The sequence below is a fragment of the Ursus arctos genome, unplaced genomic scaffold (assembly GCF_023065955.2).
Source record: "Ursus arctos isolate Adak ecotype North America unplaced genomic scaffold, UrsArc2.0 scaffold_14, whole genome shotgun sequence".
Lineage (NCBI taxonomy): Eukaryota > Metazoa > Chordata > Mammalia > Carnivora > Ursidae > Ursus > Ursus arctos.
This window is the reverse complement of record NW_026622808.1, coordinates 14002439-14028101: the sequence shown is the minus strand read 5'-3', so window position 1 is coordinate 14028101 and position 25663 is coordinate 14002439. Positions and strand designations below refer to the sequence as shown.

Below are 25663 nucleotides of genomic sequence, written 5' to 3'. Positions count from 1 at the left end.
GGAGTCTCTGTTCTGTTCCATTGGTCTATGTGTCTGTTTTTGTGCCAGTACCATGCTGTTTTTGTGATCACAGCTTTGTAGTATAGCTTGAAATCTGGCAACGTGATACCCCAGCTTTGTTTTTCCTTTTCAACAGTTCCTTGGCGATTCGGGGCCTTTTCTGGTTCCATACAAATTTAAGGGCTATTTGTTTCAGTTCTTTGAAAAATGTCATTGGTGTTTTGCTCAGGATGGCACTGAAAGTGTAGATTGCTCTGGGTAGCATAGACATTTTAACTATGTTTATTCTTCTGATCTACGAGCATGGGATATTTTTCCATTTTTTTGTATCTTCTTTGATGTCTTTCAAGTGTGATTTGTAGTTTTTAGGATATAGATCTTTACCTCTCTGGTTAAGTTAATTCTGAGATAATGTATGATTTTTGGTGCTAATGTAAATGGAATGGATTCCCTAATTTCTCTTTCTTCAGTCTCATTGTTCGTGTACAGAAATGCAACTGATTTCTAAGCATTGATTTTGTATCCTGCCACATTACTGAATTGCTCTATAAGTTCCAGTAGTTTGGGGGTGGAGTCTTTTGGCTTTTCCATATAGAGTATCATGTCATCTGCAAGAGAGACAGTTTGACTTCTTCTCTGCCAATTTGAATACATTTTATCCCTTTTTTTTGTCTGATTGCTGTTGCAAGGACTTCTAGTACTATGTTGAATAATAGTGGTGAGAGTGGGCATCCTTGTCATGTTCCCGATCTTAAGGGAAAGGCTTTCAGCTTTTCCCCATTGAGAATGATATTCACTGTAGGCTTTTCATAGATGTTTTTTATGAAATTGAGGAATGTGCCCTCTATCCCTACACTCTGAAGGGTTTTAATCAGGAAAGGATGCTGTATTTTGTCAAATGCTTTTTCTGCATCAATTGAGAGGATCATATGGTTCTTGACTCTTTTCGTGTTGATATGATGTATCACACTAATCAATTTGAGAATATTGAACCACCCTTGCATCCCAGGGATGAATCCCACTTGGTCATGATGGATAATCCTATTAATGTACTGTTGGATCCTATTAGCTACGATCTTGTTGAGAGTTTTGGCATCCATATTCATCAGGGATATCGGTCTGTAATTCTTCTTTTTGAGGGGGTCTTTGCCTGGTTTGGGGATCAAGGTAATACTGGCCTCATAGAATGAGTTTGGTAGTTTTTCTTTTGTTTCTATTTTTTGAAACAGCTTCAGAAGAATATGTATTATTTCTTCTGTGAATGTTTGGTAGAATTCCCCAGGGAATCCATCAGGCCCTGGACTCATGTTTTTGGGGAGGTTTTTGATCACTGCTTCATTCTCTTCATAATTAATCAGTCTGTTTAAATAATCAATTTCTTCCTGTTTCAGTCTTGGTAACTTATAGGTTTCTAGGAAGGCATCCATTTCTTCCAGGTTGTTTAATTTATTGGCATAAAGCTGTTGATAAAAAAATTTCTAATGATCCTTCCTATTTCATTGGTCGTGATCTCTCCCCTTTCATTCATAATTTTGTTAATTTGGGTCCTTTCTCTATTCTTTTGAATAAGTCTGGCCAGTGGCTTATCGATCTTATTTATTCTTTCAAAGAACCAGCTTCTAGTTCTGTTGATCTGCTCTACTGTGCTCCTGGATTCTAATTCATTGCTCTCTGCTCTAATCTTGATCACCTGCCTTCTTGTGCATGGGTTAGGCCTGTTCTTCTGTTCCAGCTCCGGCTTCTTGAGAATATAAAAACTGCATTTTAGATTTTTCTATTCTTTTGAGTGAGGCTTGGATGGCTATGTATTTTCCCCTTAGGACTGCCTTTGCAGTGTCCCATAGGTTTTGGACTGATGTGTTTTCATTTTCATTGGTTTCCAAAAATTGTTTAAACTGATTTTTGATTTCCTGGTTTACCCAATCATTCTTGAGCAGGATGGTTCTTAGTTTCCAAGTGTTTGAGTTTCTTCCAAATGTTTCCTTGTGATTGAGTTCCAGGTTCAAAGCACTGTGGTCTGAGAATATGCAGGGAATAATTTCAGTCTTTTGGTATCTGTTGAGACCTGTTTTGTGACCCAGTATACGGTCTATTCTGGAGAAAGTTCCATGTGCATTTGAAAAGAATGAGTATTCTGTTGTTCTGGGGTGTAGTGTTCTGTATATATCCGTGAGGTCCATCTGGTCCAGTATGTCATTCAAAGCTCTTGTTTCTTTGTTGATTTTCTGCTTAGGTGATCTGTCTATTGCTGAGAGTGGAGTGTTGAGGTCCCCTGCTATTAATGTTTTATTATCTATGTGTCTCTTTATTCTGGTTAAGAGTTGGCTTGTGTATCTAGCTGCTCCCCTGCTGGGGGCATAGATATTTATAATTGTTGGATACATCCTTTAAGAATAATATAGTGCCCTTCTGTATCTCTAACTACAGTCTTTAGTTTAAAATCCAATCTCTCTGATATGAGAATTGCTACCCCAGCTTTCTTTTGAGGTCCATTGGCATGAAAAATGGTTTTCCATCCCGTCACTTTTAGTCTGGATGTATCTTTAGGTTCAAAATGAGTCTCTTGTAGACAGCAAATGGATGGGTCATGCCTTTTTATTCAATCTGCAACCCTGTGTCATTTTATGGGAGCATTTAAGCCATTCACATTGAGAGTGATTATTGAGATATGAGTTTAATGATATCATGATGCCTGTGAAGTCTTTGTTTCTATAGATTGTAAATTTCTGTTCTGTATCACTCTTGGGGCCTTTTTACTTTTATAGAACCCCCCTTAATATCTCCTGTAGGGCTGGCTTGGTGGTGGTTACAAATTCCTTCAGTTTCTGCCGATCTTGGAAGGTCCTTATCTCTCCATCAATTCTGAATGACAGCCTTGCTGGATAAAGGATCCTTGGCTGCATGTTCTTCTCAGATAGAGCTTTGAAAATACCCTGTCAACCCTTCCTGGCCTGCCAGGTCTCTGTAGACAGGTCAGACATAATTCTCATATTTTTCCCTCTGTACGTAAGGATTTTCTTCCCCCTGGCCGCTTTCAATACTGTATCCTTGGATCTAATATTTGCAAATTGCACTATGAAGTGACGTGGTGTAGGGCTGTTCTCATTGACCTGGGGAGGGGTCCTCTCTGACTCTTGGACACAAATGCTTGTTTCCTTTGCCAGATTAGGGAAGTTCTCAGCTACAATTTGTTCAAATATCTCTTCTAGACTTATTTTCCCACCCCCTCGGGAATGCCGATGATTCTGACATTGGAATGTTTCATTGAGTGAGTAATCTGTAATCTACATTCTTGAGATTGGATTTTTTTGAGCCAAGTTTCTGTTTTAACTTTCTCTTCTACCATCCCAACCTCCAGTTCACTAATTTGTTCTTCTGGCTGTCAGAGCATCTAGTTTAGACTGCATTTGATTCATAGCATTTTTAATTTCTGCCAGATTCACTCTCATTTCTGCCCTTAGAGATTCTATATTCTCGTTAATATTTTTGTTAATATTCTTTTCAAGTCTACACATCATCTTGACCATTGTTACTCTGAACTCCATTTCTGACAATTTGGTTATATTCATATCCATCAGTCTGTGGCAGAGGCCACAGACTCATTATCTTTTCTTTGCTGGGGGATTTCTCCTCCTCATCATTCTGATGAGGAGAGGTTGCGGGGTTGCCCAGAGCCCAAATTATTGAGTGGGACCCAGGCAGTGTGCACTTGTTTTATAGGGACCTTAGGGATGTGGGCTTCTTGATTTTTCAGCCTGCCTTCTGGGGGAGGCGCCTGCCGTGCTGATATTCAGGCCACCCTGTTTGGGTAGAGTCTCCGTGTCTCCTGCGAGGGGGGATGGGGATGGGGCTGGGCACAATGTGAGCCGGTGTTTCCAGGCTTTTGTTCTCTGGCGGCTTTCCCTGGCGGTTTGCTGTGCCTCTTCTGAGAGTCAGAGCAGCAGCGGCCGAATCCCAGCCTCTGTCACAGAACAGAGGGATTGCGGCCTGTTCTCCACTGATGTTCTGGCCACTTTAACTCTGTTTCTGTTGGTGCTGCTCAACCCTGCAGCGTCCCGGGATGTGCGCCCCACACCCGGCGTCCCAGCCCTCACTTCCAGGGCCGGCGCGTCTCTGTCCTTTGTGTTTCTAACGCCGCCAGCCGCCAGCTGCCCCTGCGCTCCCGGAGCTCCCGGTCTCAGTCTGGTTCCAGTGAGCACACCGGAGTCCGTTTCAGTGTGGTTCACGCATTCCCGGCTCAAGGTCTCAGTCTGCTCTCTCGCGGGTGCCGGTCCGCGAGTCCGCCCGCTCCCCCGTGCAAGTGGCTACCGCTTCCCGGCGCCCGAATGCGGCGGCTCCCTCCCCCTTCTGTTTATCTTCCGATATCTGTGTGCAGATTCACGGCTCCCCACTTCGTACCTCAATACTCAGCGCTGGAGATGTTCATTTGTAGAGATCCAGATGCATCTTCTTACGTCTCAGGCTGATTCCGTGGGTGTTCAGGATGGTCTGGTACCTATCCAGCTCGACTCAGGGGACCAGCTGAAAAAAGAGGACCCCTACTCCTCCGCCATCTTTTGTGCCTTCCTGAGTAGTACTGGCATTTAAAAAAATACTGTATTTAGGGGTGACTGGGTGGCTCAGTTGGTTAAGCGTCTGCCTTCAGCTCAGGTCATGATCCCAGGGTCCTGGGATCAAGTCCTCCACTGGGCTCCTCGCTCAGCAGGAAGGCTGCTTCTCCCTCTACCTACTGCTCCCCCTGCTTGTGCGTGTGCTCTGACAAACAAATAAAATCTAAAAAATATACACTGTATTTAAGCCATGAACATATGATGTGTTTCCATTATTAGGTCTCGAATTTCCTTCAGCAATGATTTGTAGTTTTACCTTGTATGAGTCTCTTGCCTCATGGTTAAGTCCTAAACATTTTATTCATTTTGATGCTATTTTAATTAGAATTGTTTTTGTAATTTCCTTTTCATACTTTGTGTTTAGAAATGAAACTAATTTTTGTGTGTTAATTTTTTATCCTGATACTTTGTTAAATTCATTTATTAGTTTTAATGGTTTTGTGTACATATGTGGACTCCAGAGTTTTCTACATGTAAGATGTACGGATATTATTTTTCTTCCTTTCCAAGTTGGATGCTTATTTATTTTCTTTGCCTCATTGCTCTGGGTATAACTTCCATACTATGTTAAATGGGAGTGGTGAAAGTCATTCTTGTTCCTGATCTTAGAGGAAAAGCTTTCAGTCTTTCACCACTGAGTGTGATGTTCTCTGTGGGTTTTTCATATATGGATTTTATTATATTGAGGTGGTTCCCTTCTTTTTTTTTTTTTTTTTTAAAGATTTTATTTATTTATTTGACAGAGATAGAGACAGCCAGCGAGAGCGGAAACACAGCAGGGGAGTGAGAGAGGAAGAAGCAGGCTCCTAGCGGAGGAGCCCGATGTGGGACTCGATCCCGGAACGCCGGGATCACGCCCTGAGCTGAAGGCAGACGCTTTAACGACTGCGCTACCCAGGCGCCCCCTGTTCCCTTCTACTCCTAGTTGATGGAGTGTTATAAAAGTGTCAAATTTCATCATGTGCTGCTTCTGCATCAATTTAAGATAATCATTTGAATTTCCCCCCCTTCATTCTGTTACTGTGGTGCATTGCGTGGATCCGTTTTTGTACGCTGAACCATTCTTGCATTCCAGTAATAAATTCCGCTTCATCGTGCTGTGCAACAGCTGGATTCTATCTACCCATATTTGGTTGGGGAGTTTTGGACACAAACTCATACGGGATATTGGTGTGCGGTTTTGTTTCCTTGGAGAATCCTTGGCTTTTGTATCAGGGTAATGCTGTTCTCATAGAATAACTCAAGAGGTGTTCCCTTCTCTTCATTTTTGGGGGCAAATTTTGATAAGGATTTGTATTCTTCTTTAAATGTTTGCTAAAATTCACCAGTGAAACCATCAGGTTCAAGACTTTTCTTTCTTTGGGAGAGTTTCGATTAGTGATTCAATTTCCTTATTAATATAGTTGCTTGGATTCTTTGTTGCTTCACGATTGATTCCCAGCAGGTTTCGTGTTTCTAAGAATTTGCCCATTCCATCTAGCTCGTCCAGTTTGTTGCTGGACATTTCTTCATGTTCTCCTGTAGTCCTTTCTACTTCTGTAGACTCAGTAGCAGTGTCCTCGTTTCCTTTCTGATTTTAGTAATTTGGGTCATCTCTTTCTTAGTCCACCTAGCTAAAGGCTGGTCAGTTTTGTTGATCTCAGAGAACCAAGTTTTTATTTCATTGATTTTCTCTTATTTCTCTGTTTTCCTTTTCATTTATCTCTGCTCTAATGTTTATTATTTCCTTCCTTCTACTAGGTTTCAATTTGCTTCTTACTCCACCTCTTAGACTGTGAAGTCGGGTTGTTGAATTGGTATCTTCCTTGTTTTTTAATATAAGTATCTACAAACATAAATTCTCCCTTAGCGACGCTTTTGCTGCACTCCGTGTTTTCGTAAGTTTTATTTTCCTTTTCACTTCTCAAGTACTTTTAAATTCCCCTTGTGATGCCTTTTGTGGTCCACTGAATTACTTTGAAGTATGATAATTAACGTTACTGTCAGAGAAAAGGTGCTGCTGCTGAGGGAAAACCATATGCTGTCAAGGTTGACGAGAATGAAGAACGTCTTCATGCAGTTACGGTTACGTCTGTCCGTGCATGTCTCTGAGTTTGAGTAAACTGATATCAATCTGAAATACCTGAAAGTAAAATCTTAAATAATGAGAAAATAATAATGTTTCAAAGAGTACACAAGTTCAGACTGGAGAATGAGTTGTCTTTATGCCCTCTCCAGATATGTTTCTCTTTGGTGTTTTACAAAGAAAGTGGTCAGGCTGGGGTGTGACCAATAGTGGGTGATTGAAGGACACCAGGTGGACGGGCACATGGCAACATGTACCTTTGTGGTATCATTGGCAGTTTTAACACTGTTGTATGCGATCGTGCATGTGCTGAGCTGATTGTATGGCTGTGCAGACTGCTGTGGCTAAGGAGTGTGTGTCCTTGTGACATGGATCCTACCACTGTTTCCAGCCTTAGAGACCTGCTCCCTAATGGGTGCAGGTGTCCATCTCCAATGATGCTTCTCAGCAGGAGGACACATCTGTTCTTGAGATGGGAACTTCAGAGCTGGAGATCTCGGGACAGGCCCTGGAGAGACAAGCTGCTGATACCCAAGGATTACAATGCCCCCAGACAAGGTCCCTATTGGGAAGACTGGGCTGATCTTGTGTTTCCTAGCCACAGCTTTCCCAAAAGACGGGACTCAGCATATGGTCACAGTCACTGCCAAGACTTCTCACAGGGAAAGGACTTGGGCAGATTAATGAGAGGAATAGGCCCAGTGGCCCAAGCTGGGAAAGCAAGGCACAAGCCCCTACTCTCATCCAGACCTTTCCTGTGGAAAGGGTGTGTGGAAGAGGAGTAAAAACATTTCCACAGAAGGGGGCACCTGGGTGGCTCAGCTGTTAAGCATCTGCCTTCAGCTCAGGGCGTGATCCCGGCATTCTGGGATCGAGCCCCACATCAGGCTCCTCCGCTATGAGCCTGCTTCTTCCTCTCCCACTCCCCCTGCTTGTGTTCCCTCTCGCTGGCTGTCTCTCTCTGTCAAATAAATAAATAAAATCTTAAAAAAAAAAAAAACATTTCCACAGAAAAACATTTTGATACCACTTAACTCAGGCACATACCATTTAAGAGTTGTTCAGGACAAAATGCTAAGTCTTCAAAAATGGATTTGCACAACCTTCCACTCATTTCGTCCTGATGATTTATCCAGTGAGTGGCCCAGAGATGACTGTTTCTGGAGACCATCACCTTAGTACGGAAAGTGTACCAGGAGAAAGGGGAGGGGAGATGGCTCAGGTGCCAGGAAGCAGAGCTCAGCTCAGCAGGGGCCAGCCCATGAGGCCGAGGTCAGGAGTGGGTGGAGAGGCCACTGTGCCTGTGTTGTGCCTTCCCCACACGAACAGCTTTTGGTAGGAATCATAAGTTAGCAATACAGTCAGTCTGTAGGATCGCTGTGCCATTGATGGTAACTGTAAACATTAAACATTTATGTTCGTTTACGCCATCCATCCAGATGCAAGGGGCACAAAATAGAAAGACTGCTACCCCCCCTTCTTTTTAATCATTGCAAATTTAATTAGATCCCAGTAGTAAATCCAGCATTTATAGTGTTAACATTACAGCAGCCAAGCAAGATCCTGGCTGGAGTGCGGGAGAGGCTGAGGAGTGGCTTGGTGCTGCAGGGGCCAGTTGCAAGTGCAGCTCCCTGTGTGCACATCGCTGGGAACCCTGCTCCGTGAGAGCCATTTAGAGAGTCAGGAGTGCACATCCCATGCCCTCCAACTCTTAACCATCAAGAAATGAAGCCTGAAGCGTGCTCCTACCTTTATTTTTATGGGGAGTCATTGCTGTAAAGTCTAGGAATGCACAGCTCTGTAAATACTGCTCCCCAGAATCTACAAATATTTCCAAGCAGTACCCGTAATAGTTAATTCATGATGTATTCAGTGTGTTCGTATGCGTTACCGATGAGCTCCTCGCTGCTACTGTTCCTGTCCGTCGAGAAAATACACATCACATCCGACGCATTTCCTGTTATCTGGCTTGTCATAGTTGACTTTCCTGAAAGGCCCTTATTTCCTTATAAACCAAACCTTTGCAGTGTTAATGATCTCTTTTCTCACAACATAAGAGCAGGACCGTAAACACTTGTTTGTTTCATGCCTCTACACGCGCAGCCTGGGAGGTCATGATTCGCTTTATGCCTACTGTGTATGTGGAGACTGAAATGCTGGGTATCTGAGGGCTGCTCAGAAACCGGAATCGCGTGAGGAGCACCGTCTGTGCGGAGGCCCTGGTTGAGTTGTGATCCCGTGTGTGTCCTTCCCTAGTCTGTGACCTCTTGCAGATTACAGAAAACATAACACCCTCAGCATTTCCCATATAATGTTTGGGGAGTGACAGAATTTATATATTTCAAGTGTTACTTTATAGAAAACAATACCTAACACACCATACAATGTACTCAGATAATGAGGAAGACCCAAGTACCCCCAGGAAATGGGAAGCTGGCCATGTTTGTTGTTGAAAAACAACTTCACCCGTCTGTCCCCAGACACGGCACCTCAGTCAGCAGATGGATCACGTCAGAAAGGCCATGATCATGCTGTGATCGTGTCTCTAAAAGGCTAACAAAGAACAATGTCCAGACTGTGGGCTCTCTGCCAGTTTTTGTTCCACTCAATTTTGTCTCTTCCAGATAAGAACTAGGAAGATTCCCAACCAGCCCTGAGTAGCCAATCCAGAACGAACTCCACAGCACTCAGTGCTCCCCCAAGTCACAGAAACTGCAGCCCGGCCCATCCTTTAAAACTGATGCATCCTCCAGACTGTCCTGGTGAGTGTCCCCACCACAGTAGCACGACATACCCACTCCCCTTGTCGAAAGGCATGGTCCTGGATTACACGGACAAAATAAGTTTTTACTATCACGAATGAGCACGAAATCATGTTAATGTCAGAAGTTTTAAGTACATTAAAAAAAAAACACACACAACTTACCAGAAAGAAAAGTACATGAATTTGTGCAAACCTGTTAACACTGACTCAGAAAAAGTGGTGCCTAAATTGGCAAAATTATAACATTGATTTCACACTCCATAATTGCAATGGGCTATTTTAATATATCCTGAGTGAAAAGTAAAAAGAACGTTTCTTAGTATCCATGTCGGTGGAGAACATGGAGATGACAGGTTAGGCTTGAGAGAATGGAAGTCAAGGGCTTGCTGTCTGTTTTGAGCGGACTCTTGATTAAAAGCGGCAGGAATCAGTGTGATGGTCTCAAAGTCAGTGTCCATTCTGCTTTCTTTGTCTCATGCAAATTAGTCAATGAATGAACGTTCACCTAGAAGTATACGGGGAGACATTTAGGGAAGTACAATCCCAGTCTTATCCACATCTCCACAACGACATCCAGTATAACCATCTCCGTCTACACATTTCAGTATGTCACAGGTCTCTTCTTCAGTCAAAGCTTGCTGTCCAAGTCACATGCAAAATCAAGGAAAAGAGTAAATTGGAGGAGCTAAAGATCACTCTTTGTAGAGTTTTGCATACTTAGAAATTTTTGCATTAAACGAGTATTTCAGTAAGAAAAAAGAAATACGTAAGTAATGATACCCACTATGTGCCAAACTAGAACAGTAAGAAAACTGCAAAATTACCTAAGTCCTGTTATTCTAATGATACAGAAAAACTACTGTCTTGTTCGTCTCAGCCTGTCAGTAGTGATGCTGTCGGCTAGGAGAGCCAAGGCATGCTCACCTGGGCCACACTGCTTGTGGGGAGCTCCCACAGACATGCCCCCATCCAGACCCAGCGTTGTGACTGGACCGCTCCCTGTGGTTCTTACTATACTTGTAAGACCCACCTTAGCAACAGCCATCACGGAACCTAGAAGAACAAGGTTTATTGCTCATAAGTCCTGGGAAGGACGCAGCATACTTGGGGCCACACAGCAAGGCTGCAAGTAGAGAGAGAATGCAGAGCTGGTATTCTATGTATGTTGGGGTCAAGGGTGGGGTGCCTAGGGTTCTGCAGGTTGATGCTGTATTGGTGGGGGTGGCCTTCTTCTGTATCCAGCTGTTCTGCTGGCACCTGTATTCTAGAGCCAGTGACGTTTATTCCAGGTGGAGGTCTCTGCCGTGGATGTCTCAAACACTCGTCGTCAAGCACTTATACTACAATACACTATGTAAGAGTTAAACTTTCTGTCACATTAAAAGCACACTTCAAATTACTATGGCTCAAACTAACTGAAAGATCGGGGGGGGGGTAACTACTTTTTGAAATTCTGCACTCTAGCTGGAGGAGGATTTAGAGAATCACTTCTCACGTGAACATTTATTTGTCAAAGAACTGGAAGTTCACTACCTAGAGACCCAATTTTAAATAAAGCAGTGACAAACACCATACCATATTTATAACGTCCATACTCCTTCCTGGAGTACTATGCATGGATTAGTGCAAGATTTTCCAACATTACTTACAATTATGGAACTCCTCTCTAGAAAGTATAACCTCACGAAATTTTTTCAAATGCTCCAGCATTTCTGGAGCTACTACCCGGTGTGCGTCCTGACATGGTTTCGGAAGGACGAGGGCCACTTGAAGGCCTTCCCACAGTGTTTACATGTATGCGGTTTCTCTCCAGTGTGCGTCCTCACGTGCTTTTGTAAGGACGAGGACCAACTGAAGGCTTTCCCACATTGTGCACATTCATAAGGCTTCTCTCCAGTGTGGGTCCGCATGTGGCCTTGGAAGGATCTGGAAGAAGTGAAGGCTCTCCCACAATTCTCACATTTATATAGTTTCTCTTCATTGTGAATTCTCTCATGTTCTCGAAAGGTTGAGGGCCAACTGAAGGCTTTTCCACACTGTTTACACTCGTAAGGTTTCTCTCCAGTGTGGGTCCGCACGTGGCCCTGGAAGGACTTGGGGGAACTGAAGGCTTTCCCACAATGCTCACAGTTGTGCAGCTTCTCCCCAGTGTGTGTCCTCACATGTACGTGGAAGGTTTCAGGCCAACTGAAGGCTTTCCCACATTCTGTGCATTTATAGGGCTTCTCTCCAGTGTGAGTCTTTTCATGTCGCTGGAAAGACTGGGGATAACTGAAGGTTTTCCCACACTGTTTGCACTCATAGGGCTTCTCTCCAATGTGTGTTATCATGTGTCTTTGAAAGGTGGAGGGATAAGTGAAGGCTTTCCCACATTCCATACACTTATATGGCTTCTCCCCAGTGTGGGTTCTCTCGTGTCTAGTAAGACTGGCGAACTCGTGGAAGGCTGTGCTGCACTGCTTGCATTCGTAGGTTTTCTCTGCGGTGTGACTCTTTTTATGTTGAGCGAGGGAGTAGGGATGTCGAAACGTTTTCCCACATAACTTACATTCATAGGGTTTCTCCCCAGTGTGTGTTATCAGGTGCCTTTGAAAGACTGAGGGATAAATAAAGACTTTCCCACATTCCTTACAGTTGTATGGCTTTTCTCCAGTGTGAGTTCGCACATGCCCAGTAAAACTGGAGAACTGACTGAAGGCTTGTCTGCACTGCTTGCATTCATAGGTTTTCTCTGAAGTATGAATCTTCATATGTTGAGTGAGGGAGTAAGAATGGTGGAAGGCTTTTCCACATAACTTACATTCATAGGGCCTCTCCCCAGTGTGTGTTACCGTGTGTCTTTGAAAGATTGAGGGATAAATGAAAGCTTTCCCACATTCCTTACACTTATATGGCTTTTCCCTGCTGTGAGTTTTCGCATGTCTAGTAAGACTGGAGAACTCGTGGAAGGTTTTCCCACACTGCTTACATTCATAGTTTTTCTCTGGAGTGTGAATTCTGATATGTTGGGTGAGGGAGTAGAAATAAGGAAAGGTTTTCCCACATAATTTACATCCATAGGGCTTCTGTCCAGTGTGAGTTCGTAGGTGTGCACGACAAATGCAAGCCTGCTTGCACGCCTGACATGGATATGGTTTTTGTCCACAGTGAGATCTCACGTGCCTCTTAAGGGAAGAAAGATGCATGAAGCCTCTCCCACACTTGGTGCATTCATAGAGTTTTACTCCAGTAGAGATATTCTTGCAGAAATTAAAATGGGGAAACTGGCTGCACGTTTCTCTGTGTTGATTTCTTTCATTACTTTCACAGAATCTGTCTGTCACAGGATTTCTGTTAAAAGTTAAACACTTTATCAATGTTATGTTTATTAATGACTTGTTATTAGCAACTAATAAGTATTAGAACCAGATGACTAACTGCATTTTAGTATACAGGAAATTTTTCTACCCTCTGTGGATTGTCTTAGAGTTAACTAAATGCCCTAGAAGTGACCGCTATCATGTTCACTGTTCATACTGTTTATCATGTATGGGGTCTTCCTAGAAGACTAACTGAATTATGCTTCAAACATGAAATGTCTCAGTCAAGTTTTTTAAAACTTTCTTAGAATTCTAAATAGATTTGGGGGCACCTGGGTGGCTCAGCCAGTTAAGCGTCTGCCTTCAGCTCAGGGCATGATCCCAGGGTCCTGGGGTCAAGCCTTGCATTGGGCTCCTTGCTCAGCGGGGAGTCAGCTTCATCCCCTCCCTCTGTCCCTCCACTACCCCCTACCGCTTGTGCTCTCTCAAACAGATTTGGACCTGGGTTTTTTTGTTTTTTTTTTTTTTTTTTAATTTCATGACATACCAAAACTCTGTCCTGGGATTAGTACTGCTTTATGTGGTGAATACAACTCACCTCAAGTGTCTTGAATGGTTTCCATGCTGATCTTCAATGCTATGGTCTTCCCAATTTTTTTCTAAAATGTAGGCACAAGAATGATTTCTTGTGAATTTTGCCATTTTCTGTTCACTAGCGTTTTTTTCCTCATGTCTATCCTGTTGAGAAACCAACCCACTGGCTTTAAACAGTGTTTCATAATCTGAAACAAAAAGGTGAATGAACATATTAAAGGAAGAAGGAACTTATGAGTAAAGAAAGCCTTGGAGGACTTTAGTGCTTTCAGGACTTAATCAATGGCAGGCAGGAGGGGTCAAAATGGTAGGCAATTTACTAACGACTATCACAAATTTTCCAAGAAACCTCTCTGTGAACCAGAACAACACATGCAGCCAACCCCATTACTGAAGCCAAAGGAGCTTCAAGTCTTTGAACCAAGACAAAAATAAAACCTCAGTTTAATGCATACATTTCCACTGTCATGGAGACATTATTAGGTTGTAGGTCCGTGATGGCTGTGACCATATCAGGAAAACCAGTGTGTTCCTTTTCCACATTTCAAATTGTGGAAAAAACACTGACAAGAGATACTTATTTACTAAATGACTAAGTGAAGGCCTGAAGCCATCCTTACCCACTGAGACCAGGTTCTGGAAAGTTTCCAGCATCACATCCCTGTAGAGGTTCTTCTGCATAGAATCCAGCAAAGCCCACTCATCCAGAGTGAAGTCCACAGCCACATCCTCAAAGACCACCGAGTCCTGAAACAAATGAATGTGTGCAGGAGGAAGGGTGAGTCTGAAAGCCCTGGGGAACTAAATTCATTGGAAGTTCAAATCAGATCCTCTGGACTCACTATATGTGCTTTGACTCTAACAGGCTTACCTGTACCACTGAGGAGCCAATCTTTTTTTTTTTTTTTTTTTAAGATTTTATTTATTTGACACAGAGAGAGACAGCCAGTGAGAGAGGGAACACAAGCAGGGGGAGTGGGAGAGGAAGAAGCAGGCTCATAGCAGAGGAGCCTGACGTGGGGCTCGACCCCAGAACACCGGGATCACGCCCTGAGCCGAAGGCAGACGCTTAACGACTGCGCCACCCAGGCGCCCCTGAGGAGCCAATCTTAATGCAGTATTTACCATGACCACTCTCGTCTTACTCCTGTCAGCAGGACCCAGAGAGATAAGCCATGCACGTGACATAAATACTCTGTTGGAAAGTATGCAGAAAAAAGGTAACAGATATCAATTGTCCAAACCCTGAATACTCTTTAGGACTAGCCCTTGACCCACTTCTGGGAGGAAATCTGCATGCCCTCAGAATACGTGGACTAATAAGAGTGTCTGTGTATATAGCTGGGGCCTTGGGCCATGGCACATACTGTATCAGACTTCCAGAGGAGCTGGATGCTGAGAAGCTAAGACCAGTCACACAGAAGTGCCCATGATTAACCCTTAATGAAAACCCCACAGTCCAACACCTGGGTGAGTGCCCCTGGCTAGAAGTATTTCATAAAAGTTGTCTGACATTAAGCTCTGTCTGTACAGTTGCATTGAGAAGGGATGACTTGGAGCTTGATCCTGGTTTCTCCTGGATTCTGCTTCATGTTCTTTTCTATTCACTAATTTTAATACAGACCCTTTCCCCGTACTTAACTGGAGCACTGCGTATAACAGCTTTTCTGAAATAAGTCCTTCTGTGGAATAAATATTTCTGTGAGCCCTTGTAGTGAGTCTTCATACCTGAGGTTGGTTTGGAGACTCCTGACACAGAGCACCATCAACTCCCTGCGTTATAAAGTACTTCACCACAGAGGCTAGCAGCAGATTGAAACTGCCAAGATAAAGAATTAGTGAGCGTGAAGACAGACTGGTTATGCAATCTGAAGAACAGAGAGAATAAAAATGAAGACAGAAGAAATGTACGGTACTGTTTAGTGTACCAACACACACACGCTGGCCGTACGAGAATGGGTGCGGAAGGAACAGAATACTCGAGAAATAATGACTAAAAACGTCCTAGATTTGTTGAAAATCAGCTACACATCCAGATACTCAATGGACTCCACAGAATAAAACCACAAAGAGATCCACGAACAGATACATCATGGTGAAAATTGTGGAAGCCAGATATGAGGAGAAATCATGAAAGCAGCAAGAGAGAAACCTGTCAACTAAAGGGAACCACAATAAGACAAGAGCTGATTCTTAGCAGAGACAGTGGAGGTCAAAGGTAATGGGGTAACGTATTTGGAGTGCTGAGAGAATGAGCAACTCCCAATAAAGGATCTATATCCCAAAAGCTTCTTTTAAAAGTGAAGGCAAAATGAACACATTTCCAGATAAACAAATCCGAGAATATTTTTTTCCCAGGAGAAGCACCTCATAAGAAAATACTAAGAAAATTCTTTAAACTGATAGCAATTGAGGCAGGGAGCTTAGATGACAACATAGTAGGAGGATTCCAGTCTTGCCTCATCTCTAGAGCACAGCTAGATAGTATCAAATCATTCTGAATACCCAAGAAATTGACCTGCATGCTGACAGAACTGTACAACTAAAGGGAGGAAAGAGGTCACACTAAGGACAGTAGGAGGTGTGGAGGTGTGGTTTAGCGGAAACGATCACAGGTGCTACAGAGGGAAGGGAGCCATGGTTGCAGAGAAAGGTGAGACAGGAACACATGGGAATGTACAAGGAGAACACTTCCCCAAAGCTATTGGCTGGGAAAACGAGAGGGGCTGATTTCCGCGAGTTTTTGCAACCAGTACAGGTCAAAGGCTGGAGTTAAAGAAGTTGGCAGGCTTGACTGGGATAGAGCCCTAAGGGCACTGCCCTACTCCTGCACCGAAGGCATGCAAACAGTCCCAGGGTGGACAGCGTGATCTGAAGATCATCTAATGGGCACAGGGAGAGACTGTTCACTCTTCTTGAAGTGCATCTGTGAGTGGTGACGTTCACAGAATTGCCTCTCAGGGCACAAAAGAGCCTGCAGGTGCCATGTCCCTCCCCAACCCCTTAGCATAGGAGCAGAGACACCTGCTGAGGGCAGCTAAGCCCGACACTGGCTGTTTAGCCTGCTTGCTCATAATCCCACACCCCTGTGATCTGATGCCGCTGCCCTTCTGGATCAAACAGCATCAATCCCAGCACAGTGAGATACTTTTCCAGAAGACCAGCACAGGTCCCCAGCACACCAGGTTCCTGAAGTTTGCAGTTTTAAAAGACAACGTGGCTGGGTGTAGAGCCCAAAGTGCATTGCACTACTCCAGGCAGACAGTCAACATGGACATGGTTTGAGAACAGCAATCTGAAAAACACCTAGGATACGTGAGGGGAAATTGCTCTTCTAGGAGGGATTCCCTCAGAGCGACAAGCATGAACTCCGCTCTCAGGGGACAAAGGAGCTGGCTGGTGCCATTTCCCTACCCTGCCCCTCAGCATAAACCAACTTCAGTAAATGGCACAGCACCAACACTGACTGCCTAACCTGCTTACACCAAGTCCTGCCTCCCTGCACTCTGCGGGTACTGCTTTTGTCAAACAAGTATGCATAAGGACCAGCACAGCAGGCCCCTGCCCCAGAAGACCAGCGCAACCACCCCCCCCACACACACACACACAATGTCTACTGACAGTAGTTTCTGCAAAGCTTCAGTTCTAGTGGAAATAGCACCAGGTCTCATTTAACAAGCAAACCAGAGCACGCCTAGTTAAATCTCACCCAACTCTGGCAAAGGTCCAAACTGCCCCACTGCAGGCAAAGACACCCTCTGTAGATGACTGAACTGAGGAACAGAGCAACCAAAACACAACAGTGAGTGCACGCAGCACACACCAGAGACAATTTCCGAAGTACCAGACCCTAAACATTATATGACCTCTTCATAAAGCCATTACTCTCAGGAGCAGGAAAGATTACAGGCTTGCCTGCCTGCCTTCCTTCCTCCCTCCCTCCCTCCTTCCTTCCATTTTATTTATTTATTCAACACAGAGAGAGAGACAGCAACAGAGGGAACACAAGCAGGGGAAGTGGGAGAGGAAGAAGCAGGCTCCCAGCGGAGGAGACTGATGCAGGGCTCGATCCCAGGACTCTGGGATCACGCCCTGAGCCGAAGGCAGACGCTTAACAACTGAGCCACCCAGGCACCCCAGATTACAGGCTTTCCTAATACACAGAAGAAGACAGACCCCTAGACCAAATGCCAATACAGAGGAATTCATCCCCCCAAAAAAGAACAAGAAAAGGTCACAGCCTGAAACAGATATAAGCAATATGCTTGATGCTGAATTTAAAACAATCGTAAGGATACTAACTGGGCTTGAGAAAAGCATGGAAGACATCAGGGAGATACCACAGATATAAAAGAGCTAAAAACTAGTCAGGCTGAAATAAAAAATGCTATATGTGAGATTTGAAACCAAGTGGATGTAATGACCAAAGATGGAAGAAGCAGAGGAATAAATAATTGACCTAGAAGATAAAATTCTGCAAAATAATGAAGCTGTACAAAATAGAGAAAGAGAGATCATGAAAAGAGACTTAGGGAACTCAGTGACTCCATCAAACATAATATCATAGGAGTCTCAGAAGGAGAGAGAGAAAAGGGGGAGAAAATTTATGTGAAAAAATAATAGCTGAAAACTTCCCTAAGATGGGTAAGGAAATAGACATCCAAATCCCGGAGGTACAGAGAACTCCCATAAAAATCAACAGAAGTAGGGTAACACCAAGACATATTGTATATAAGTTTGTAAAATACAGTGATAAAAAAAACATCCTAAAAGCAGCAAGACGAAGGAAGTCCCTAACCTATAAGGGAAGACATATAAGGGTAGCAGCTGATCTCTCCACAGAAACTTGGCAAGCCAGAAGAAAGTGGCATGATATACTCAACGTGCTGAATGGGAACAATCTGCAGCCCAGAATACTCTATCCAGCAAGGCTATCATTCAGAATAGGAGAGAGAAAGACTTTGCCAGACAAACAAAAACTAAAGGAGTTCATGACCACTAAACGAGCCCTGCAAGAAATATTAAAGGGGAGTGTTGAGTGGAGGAAAAAAGACCCAAAATAACAAAGACTAGAAAGGAACAGAGAAAAATCTCCAGAAACAATGATAAAACAAGTAATAAAATGGCATTAAATACGTATCTATCAATAATTATGCTGAATGTAAGTGGACTAAATGCTCCAATCAAAAGACAGGATGTCAGAATGGCTTAAAAACAAAACAAAACCCTGAATGCTGCCTATAAGAGATTAATTTTAGACCTAGAGACCTGCAGATTGAAAGTTGAGAGACTTTGGAGAAACACTTATCATGCTAATGACATCAAAAGAAAGCCAGAGTAGCGACACCTATATCAAACTAGATTTTAAACAAAAGACTGTAACAAGAGACAAGGAAGGGCACTACATCATAATAAAGGGGAATACCCAACAAGAAGATCTAGCAATTGTAAATATTCATGCCCTCAACTTGGGAGCACCTAAATATATAAAACAATAACAAATATAAAGGAACTCATCGATAACAATACAATCATAGCAAGGGACTGTAACACCCCACTCACAGCAATGGACAGATCATCTAAGCAGAAAATCAACAAGGAAACCATGGCTTTGAATGACACACTGGACCAGATGGACTTAACATATATTCAGAACATTTCATCCTAAAGTAGCAGAGTACATATTCCTTTTGAGTGCACATGGAACGTTCTCCAGAGTAGGTCATACACTGGGTCACATATCAGGCCTCAACAATTACAGATAAGACTGAGATCAGACCATGCATGTTTTAAGAACACAACACTAGAGGGGTGCCTGGGTGGCACAGCGGTTAAGCGTCTGCCTTCAGCTCAGGGTGTGATCCCGGCATTATGGGATCGAGCCCCACATCAGGCTCTTCCGCTATGAGCCTGCTTCTTCCTTTCCCACTCCCCCTGCTTGTGTTCCCTCTCTCGCTGGCTGTCTCTATCTCTGTCAAATAAATAAATAAAATCTTAAAAAAAAAAAAGGAATCTTAAAAAAAAGAACACAACACTATGAAATTTGAAGTCAACTACAAGAAAAAAATCTGGAAGACCACAAATACATGGAGGTTAAAGAACATCCTACTAGGGATGCCTGGGTGGCTGAGTCCATTAAGTGTCTGCCTTCAGCTCAGGTCATGATCCCAGGGTCTTGGGATTGAGTCTCGTGCAGGGCTTCCTTGCTCAGCAGAGAGCCTGCTTCTCCCTCTGCCTGCTGCTCCGCCTGCTTGTGCTCTCTCTGACAAGTAAATAAAATCTTTAAAAAGAACATTCTAGGGGCGCCTGGGTGGCACAGCGGTTAAGCGTCTGCCTTCGGCTCAGGGCGTGATCCCAGCGTTATGGGATCGAGCCCCACATCAGGCTCCTCTGCTATGAGCCTGCTTCTTCCTCTCCCACTCCCCCTGCTTGTGTTCCCTCTCTCGCTGGCTGTCTCTATCTCTGTCAAATAAATAAATAAAATCTTAAAAAAAAAAAAATTCTACTAAAGAATGAATGGGTCAACCAGTAAATTAAAGAAGAAATATAAAAAACACATGGAAACAAAACAAAAACACAACAGTCCAAAACCGCTGGGATGCAGCAAAAGTGGTCGTAAGAGGGAAGTCTCTAGCAATACAGGTCTACCTCAAGAAACAAGAAAAATCTAAGAGAAAAACAACCTAATCTTACACCTAAAGAAGCTAGAAAAAGAGCTACAAACGAAGCCTAAAGCTAGCAGAGGAAGGGAAATAATAACTATCAGAGCAGAAATAAATGATACAGAACTAAAAACAAACAAACAAACAAAAAAAAACCAAAAAACAGTGGAACAGATCAATGAAACCAGGAGCTGGTTCTCTGAAAAAACTAATAAAATTGATAAACCCCTAGCCAGACTAATAAAAAAGAAAAGAGAAAGGACTCAAATAAAATCACAAATGAGAAAAAAGAAGGACCACTCACACCACAGAAATACAATTATAAGAGACTATTATGACAAATTAAATGCCACCAAATTGGACAATCTGGAAGAAATAGGTAAATTCCTAGAAATATATAAACTACCAAAACTGAAGCAGGAAAGAAATAGGAAATTTGAACAGACCCATAACCAGCAAAGAAATGGAATCATTAATAAAAAATCTCGCAATAAACAAAAGTCCAGGGCCGGGTGGCTTCCCAGGTGAATTCTACCAGACATGTAAAGAAGAGTTAATATCTATTCTTCCCAAATTAGTCCAACAAATAGAAATGGAAGGAAAAACCTCCTAACTCATTCTACAAGGCCCACATCACCCTGATTCCCAAAACAAAGATTCCACTAAAAAAGAACTACAGGCCAATAACCCTGATGAACAAGGATACAAAAAATTTTAACAAAATACTAGTAAATCAAATCCAAAAGTATGCTAAAAGAATCATTCATTGCAATCAAGTAGGATTCATTCCTGTGTCATCGCACACTGAAATAAAGTTCAGACCCCAATATGAGCAGCCGTGCAGGGCTGCCTCTGCAAGGGAGAGTAGAAGCAGCTGAATTCTGCACGCAGCTTTTTTTTTTTTTTTTTAATCAGAAAAGCAAGGACAGATGCACCAAAGTGTGGTAAAGGAGTACAAAGGGATGGTAAGTATCTTGAAGCAGGCTTGCATTCTCCCCTATGTGCAGGCACACAGGGAGTCATGGGATAACGGAGGAGTGGGATGTTTGGGCTAGCAATCACCAGGTGCAGAAAGGGAGGACTGAGGGTTACATTCTTTCATAGCTCCTAACATATGCCCTATCCCTGGGGAGTGTGGGATCCTGCTCCTACAGGGCCGTTGCATTCAACAGCCCGAGAGCAGGAATGCTGCTGATGCTTCAGCTGCTTCCGCAGTCATCCCTTAGTGCTTACAATATATTTTCTAAGAATAACTCCATGTTCCTCGGCTGTAAGAGTGGTTCAATATTTGCAAACCAATCAATGTGATCCACCACAATAATAAAAGAAAAGAAAAGAAACATAGGATCCTCTCAATAGATGCAGAAAAAGCATTTGACAAAATACAGCATCCATTCAAGGTAAAATCCCTCAACAAAGTAGGGTTAGAGGGAACATACCTCAACATAATAAAGGCCATATATGAAAAGCCCACAGGTAATATCATCCTCAATGGGGAAAGTCTGAGAGCTTTTCCTTTACAGTTGGGAATAGGACAGGGATGTCTACACTCACCACTGTTATTTAACATAGTATTGGAAGTTCTAGCCTCAGCAGTCAGACATCAAAAAGAAATAAAAGGCATCCAAATCAGCAAGAAAGAAGTAAATTTTTCACTATTTGTAGATGACATGATACTCTATATAGAAAACCCAAAACAATCCACCAACAAATTGCTAGAACTAATACATGAATTCAGTAAAATTGAAGGAAACCAGTGTACAGAAATCTATTGCATTTCTATACACCAATAATGAAGCATCGGTAAGAGAAATCAAGGAATGTATCCCATTTACAATTACACCCAAAACCATACGATACTGAGGAATAAAACTAACCAAAGAGGTAAAAGATCTGTACTCTGAAAACTATACAACAGTGATGTAAGAAATAGAAGATGACACAAAGAAAGGGAACATGGACTGGAAGAACAGACATTGCTAAAATGTCTATACGACCCAAAGCAACCTATACATTTAATGCGTTTCCAAATAAAATACCACCAGCATTTTTCACAGAGCTGGAACAAACAGTGCTAAAATGTGTACGGAACCGCAAAAGCCCCTGAATAGCCAAGGCAATCCTGAAAAAGAAAAGAAAAGCTGGAGGCATCACAATTCGACTTTAAGCTATATTGCAAAGCAATAGTCATCACACCATCGTACGGGCACAAAAACAGACACATAGATCAATGGAACAGAACAGAAAACCCAGAAATGAACCCACAGCTCTCTGGTCAACTAATCATCAACAAAGCAGGAAAGAATATCCAATGGAAAAAAAGACAGCCTCTTCAATAAATGGTGTTGGGAAAACTGGACAGCCACATGCAGAAGACTGAAACCGAGCGACTCCTTAGACCATACACAAAAATAAAGTCAAAATGCATGAAAGACCTAAATGTGAGACAGGAAACCATCAAAATCCTATTGGAGAACACAGGGAAAAACCTTTTTTACCTCAGCCGCACAACTTTTTACTAGATACGTCTCCTGAGGCAAGGGAAACACAAGCAAAACTAAACTGGAAATTCATTAAGATAAAATGCTTCTGCACAGCAAAGGAAACAGTCAACAAAATTAACACACAACCTCTGGAATGGGAAAAGATACTTGCAAATGACATATCTGATAAAGAAAGGGTTAGCATCCAAAGTATATAAAGAACTTATAAAACTCAACACCCAGAAAATAATCCAGTTTAAAAAATGGGCAGAAGACAAGAATAGACATTTTTCCAAAGAAGGCATACAGATGGCTAACAGACATATGAAGAAATGCTCAACATCACTCATCATCAGGGAAATACAAATCAAAACTATAATGAGATATCACCTCACACCTGTCAGAATGGCTAAAATTAACACAGGAAACAACAAGTGCTGGCAAGGACGTGGAGAAGGGGGAGCCCTCTTACACCGCTGGTGGGAGTCTAAACTGGTGCAGCCACATGGAAGTTCCTTAAAAAGTTAAAAATAGAACTATCCTGTAAGCTAGCAATTGCACTATTAGGTATTTACCCAAAGTATACAAAAATACTGATTTGAAGGGATACACACATGCCAATGTTTGCAGCAGCATTATCAACAATATCCAAATTACGGAAAGGGCATAAATATCCATCAACTGGTGAATGGATAAAGATGTTGTGTGTGTATACACACACACACACACACACACACACACACACACACACACACACACTGGAATATTACTTAGCCATAAAAACGAATGAAATCTTGCCATTTGCAACAACATGGATGGAGCTAGAATGTATTTTGCTAAGCAAAATAAGTCAGTCAAAGAAAGAGGAAACACCATCTGACTTCAGTCATATGTGGAATTTGAGAAAAAAAAAAGATGAACATGGGGGTGGGGAAGGAGTGGCAAACCAGGAAGCAGACTCTTTACAGGACGTGGGTGGGGGTAGGGGGAATAGGTGATGGGTATTAAGCAGGACATGTGATGAGCACTGGGTATTGTAAGTGACGAATCACTAAATTATACAACAAACTAATATTACACTGTATGTTAACAGGAATTTAAATTTAAATTTGAAAAACAAACAAACAAAAACCACAAAAAAACAGTAGCAATTGTTCCCAAAAGGAAACTTGAATCCACATGAAAAAATAAAGAACAATGGCAAAAGTAATGACATAAATGCATATTTTTCTTTTCTTCATTTTCTTAACTGATTTCAAAGGCAATGGTGTAAAATAATGTTTATAATGTATTCTTGGGTATATAACACATAGGATGTAAAATATTTATAAGCTAATTCTGAAAAAAGCACAAAGCAGGTACGTAGGAACAAACATTAATGGACAAGGGATGGAAATGATTTGAAATGATAAAGAATTAAAACATGCATTGTTGGCTCTGTAACATTAATAATTGTAACATACAGAGAAATAATGCCTTATAAAGGGGGAATAAAACTACATAGGAGCAAAATTTCTGTACCTCACTGGGATAAGCAATCATACATCCGAAGCTGATCTGATTAGGTGTATTTGGTAACCCTAAAGCAACCAATTTTTTAAAAACTAAAAAACAACAACAACAACAACAACAACAAAAACAACTTTAAAATGTAATTAAACTAATTGAAATGCTTTACTGGAAAATATTAATGCAAAACAAAGTAGAGGAGTATAGGAACAAAGGCATGAGGCAGGGACACCTGGATGGCTCAGTTGGTTAAGCATCTGCCTCCAGCTCAGGTCATGATCCCAGGGTCCTGGGGTTGAGTCCTGAATTGGGCTCCTTGCTCATTGGGGAGCCTGCTTCTCCCTCTGCCTGCCGCTCACCCTGCTTGTGCACTCTCTCTCTGATAGATAGATAGATAGATAGATAGATAGATAGATGATAGATAAAGTCTTTCAAAACAAAACAAAGGCACGAGACAGCAAGAGTCAATGGGGACACAGGACAATCACAATGATGATAACATTAAGTGTGAATGGATAACACAACCCGGTGGTCAGAGTGTATCATGAAACATGACCTAACTAAATTCTCTCTACTGGAGACACTCTGCTTTGTACCTGAAGTGACCTCCCACCTGGCCCCTCAAGCATGCCATGTACCTCTTCCAGGACTGTGAGTGATAAATTCTACTTCAGTTCCCCTGTGGACTTTTGCTGAACCAGGATTCTTCGTTAGAAACCTTGGGGCTCCACATAACAAATGATGACTTAACAGTATCACAGTTGGCACTACAGACGGGATGGATTGGGTCATGCTTCTGGTCATCCTTGGGGAATGCCAAATGGGATCAACAACTGTCTCTGTCAGTGCAAACAGTAAATGCAGTATGGTGTCAGCTGGAGCAAGGTACAGAGGGCCTTCACTCATCATTAGAAATATGCTTAATTCTGGGGTCATTAGCCTACCACCCATCCCATACTGTAATCACCTATCTGCCAGGTTAAAACTGGGTGGCAACGGGGCGCCTGGGTGGCACAGCGGTTAATCGTCTGCCTTCGGCTCAGGGCGTGATCCCGGCGTTGCGGGATCGAGTCCCACATCGGGCTCTTCTGCTGTGAGCCTGCTTCTTCCTCTCCCACTCCCCCTGCTTGTGTTCCCTCTCTTGCTGGCTGTCTCTGTCGAATAAATAAATAAAATCTTTAAAAAAAAAAAAAACTGGGTGGCAACGAACAGATTTCAACAACTATGGAATTTTAGATGCGTAGATTCTCACCATTTATTCTCCCATTCCCAATGTTACAGAGACGATAGATGACATCCCAGAGCCTCAGGGCCCCTATTCTGCTGTCCTAGATTTACCCAACGTGTTTTACTCCTGAAGGGGTTCAGATCAAATCTCTCCAAAACATGCTACTTTGGCATGTGGACTGTTTTGAGCTGAAGGCATTTGAGACCCTGTGGGTTCAAGAGAAACTTCTGTCCCTCCCTTAACCACCTAGAAAAATCCAAGTTGGGGGTCTTTCCCACAATAAGAGTTATTACCAGAGATAAATTTTATCTGAGTGGCCCATCTGTATAGCAGGGCAAACATCTGATTAACAAACATCTGCTCTTCTTATTGGCCTGTGAATTGCCCTCCACCCTTTGAAGCCCCAGATCTCTACTATTCCATTCCTATGTTCAGGATGGCATGATACC

At 42.7% G+C, this 25663-nt stretch overlaps 1 protein-coding gene and 1 long non-coding RNA gene across 5 annotated transcripts in view; one reads left to right on the top strand and one right to left on the bottom strand.

Moving 5' to 3' along the window:
- LOC125283775 (uncharacterized) overlaps window positions 1-25663 on the top strand; it is a 49223-nt gene that overhangs the window by 13398 nt on the left and 10162 nt on the right. Inside the window, exon 3 of the long non-coding RNA XR_007191769.2 lies at window positions 9300-9437. This is a non-coding gene — a long non-coding RNA (uncharacterized LOC125283775). The remainder of the gene's footprint in view (window positions 1-9299; window positions 9438-25663) is intronic.
- Window positions 9502-25663, bottom strand: part of LOC113242771 (zinc finger protein 57-like) — a 38399-nt gene continuing 22237 nt past the window's right edge. For 2 of the 4 annotated variants that reach the window (XM_048226991.2, XM_057312015.1), the window contains exons 2-4: window positions 13953-14079; window positions 13337-13520; window positions 9502-12769 (exon numbers count right to left, since the gene is read on the bottom strand). In XM_048226991.2, the coding sequence (XP_048082948.1) occupies window positions 11161-12769; window positions 13337-13520; window positions 13953-14079 (1920 nt within the window). In that variant the 3' untranslated portion in view covers window positions 9502-11160. The remainder of the gene's footprint in view (window positions 12770-13336; window positions 13521-13952; window positions 14080-25663) is intronic. The other 2 variants (XR_007191768.2, XR_007191767.2) reach the window with 2 other exon arrangements.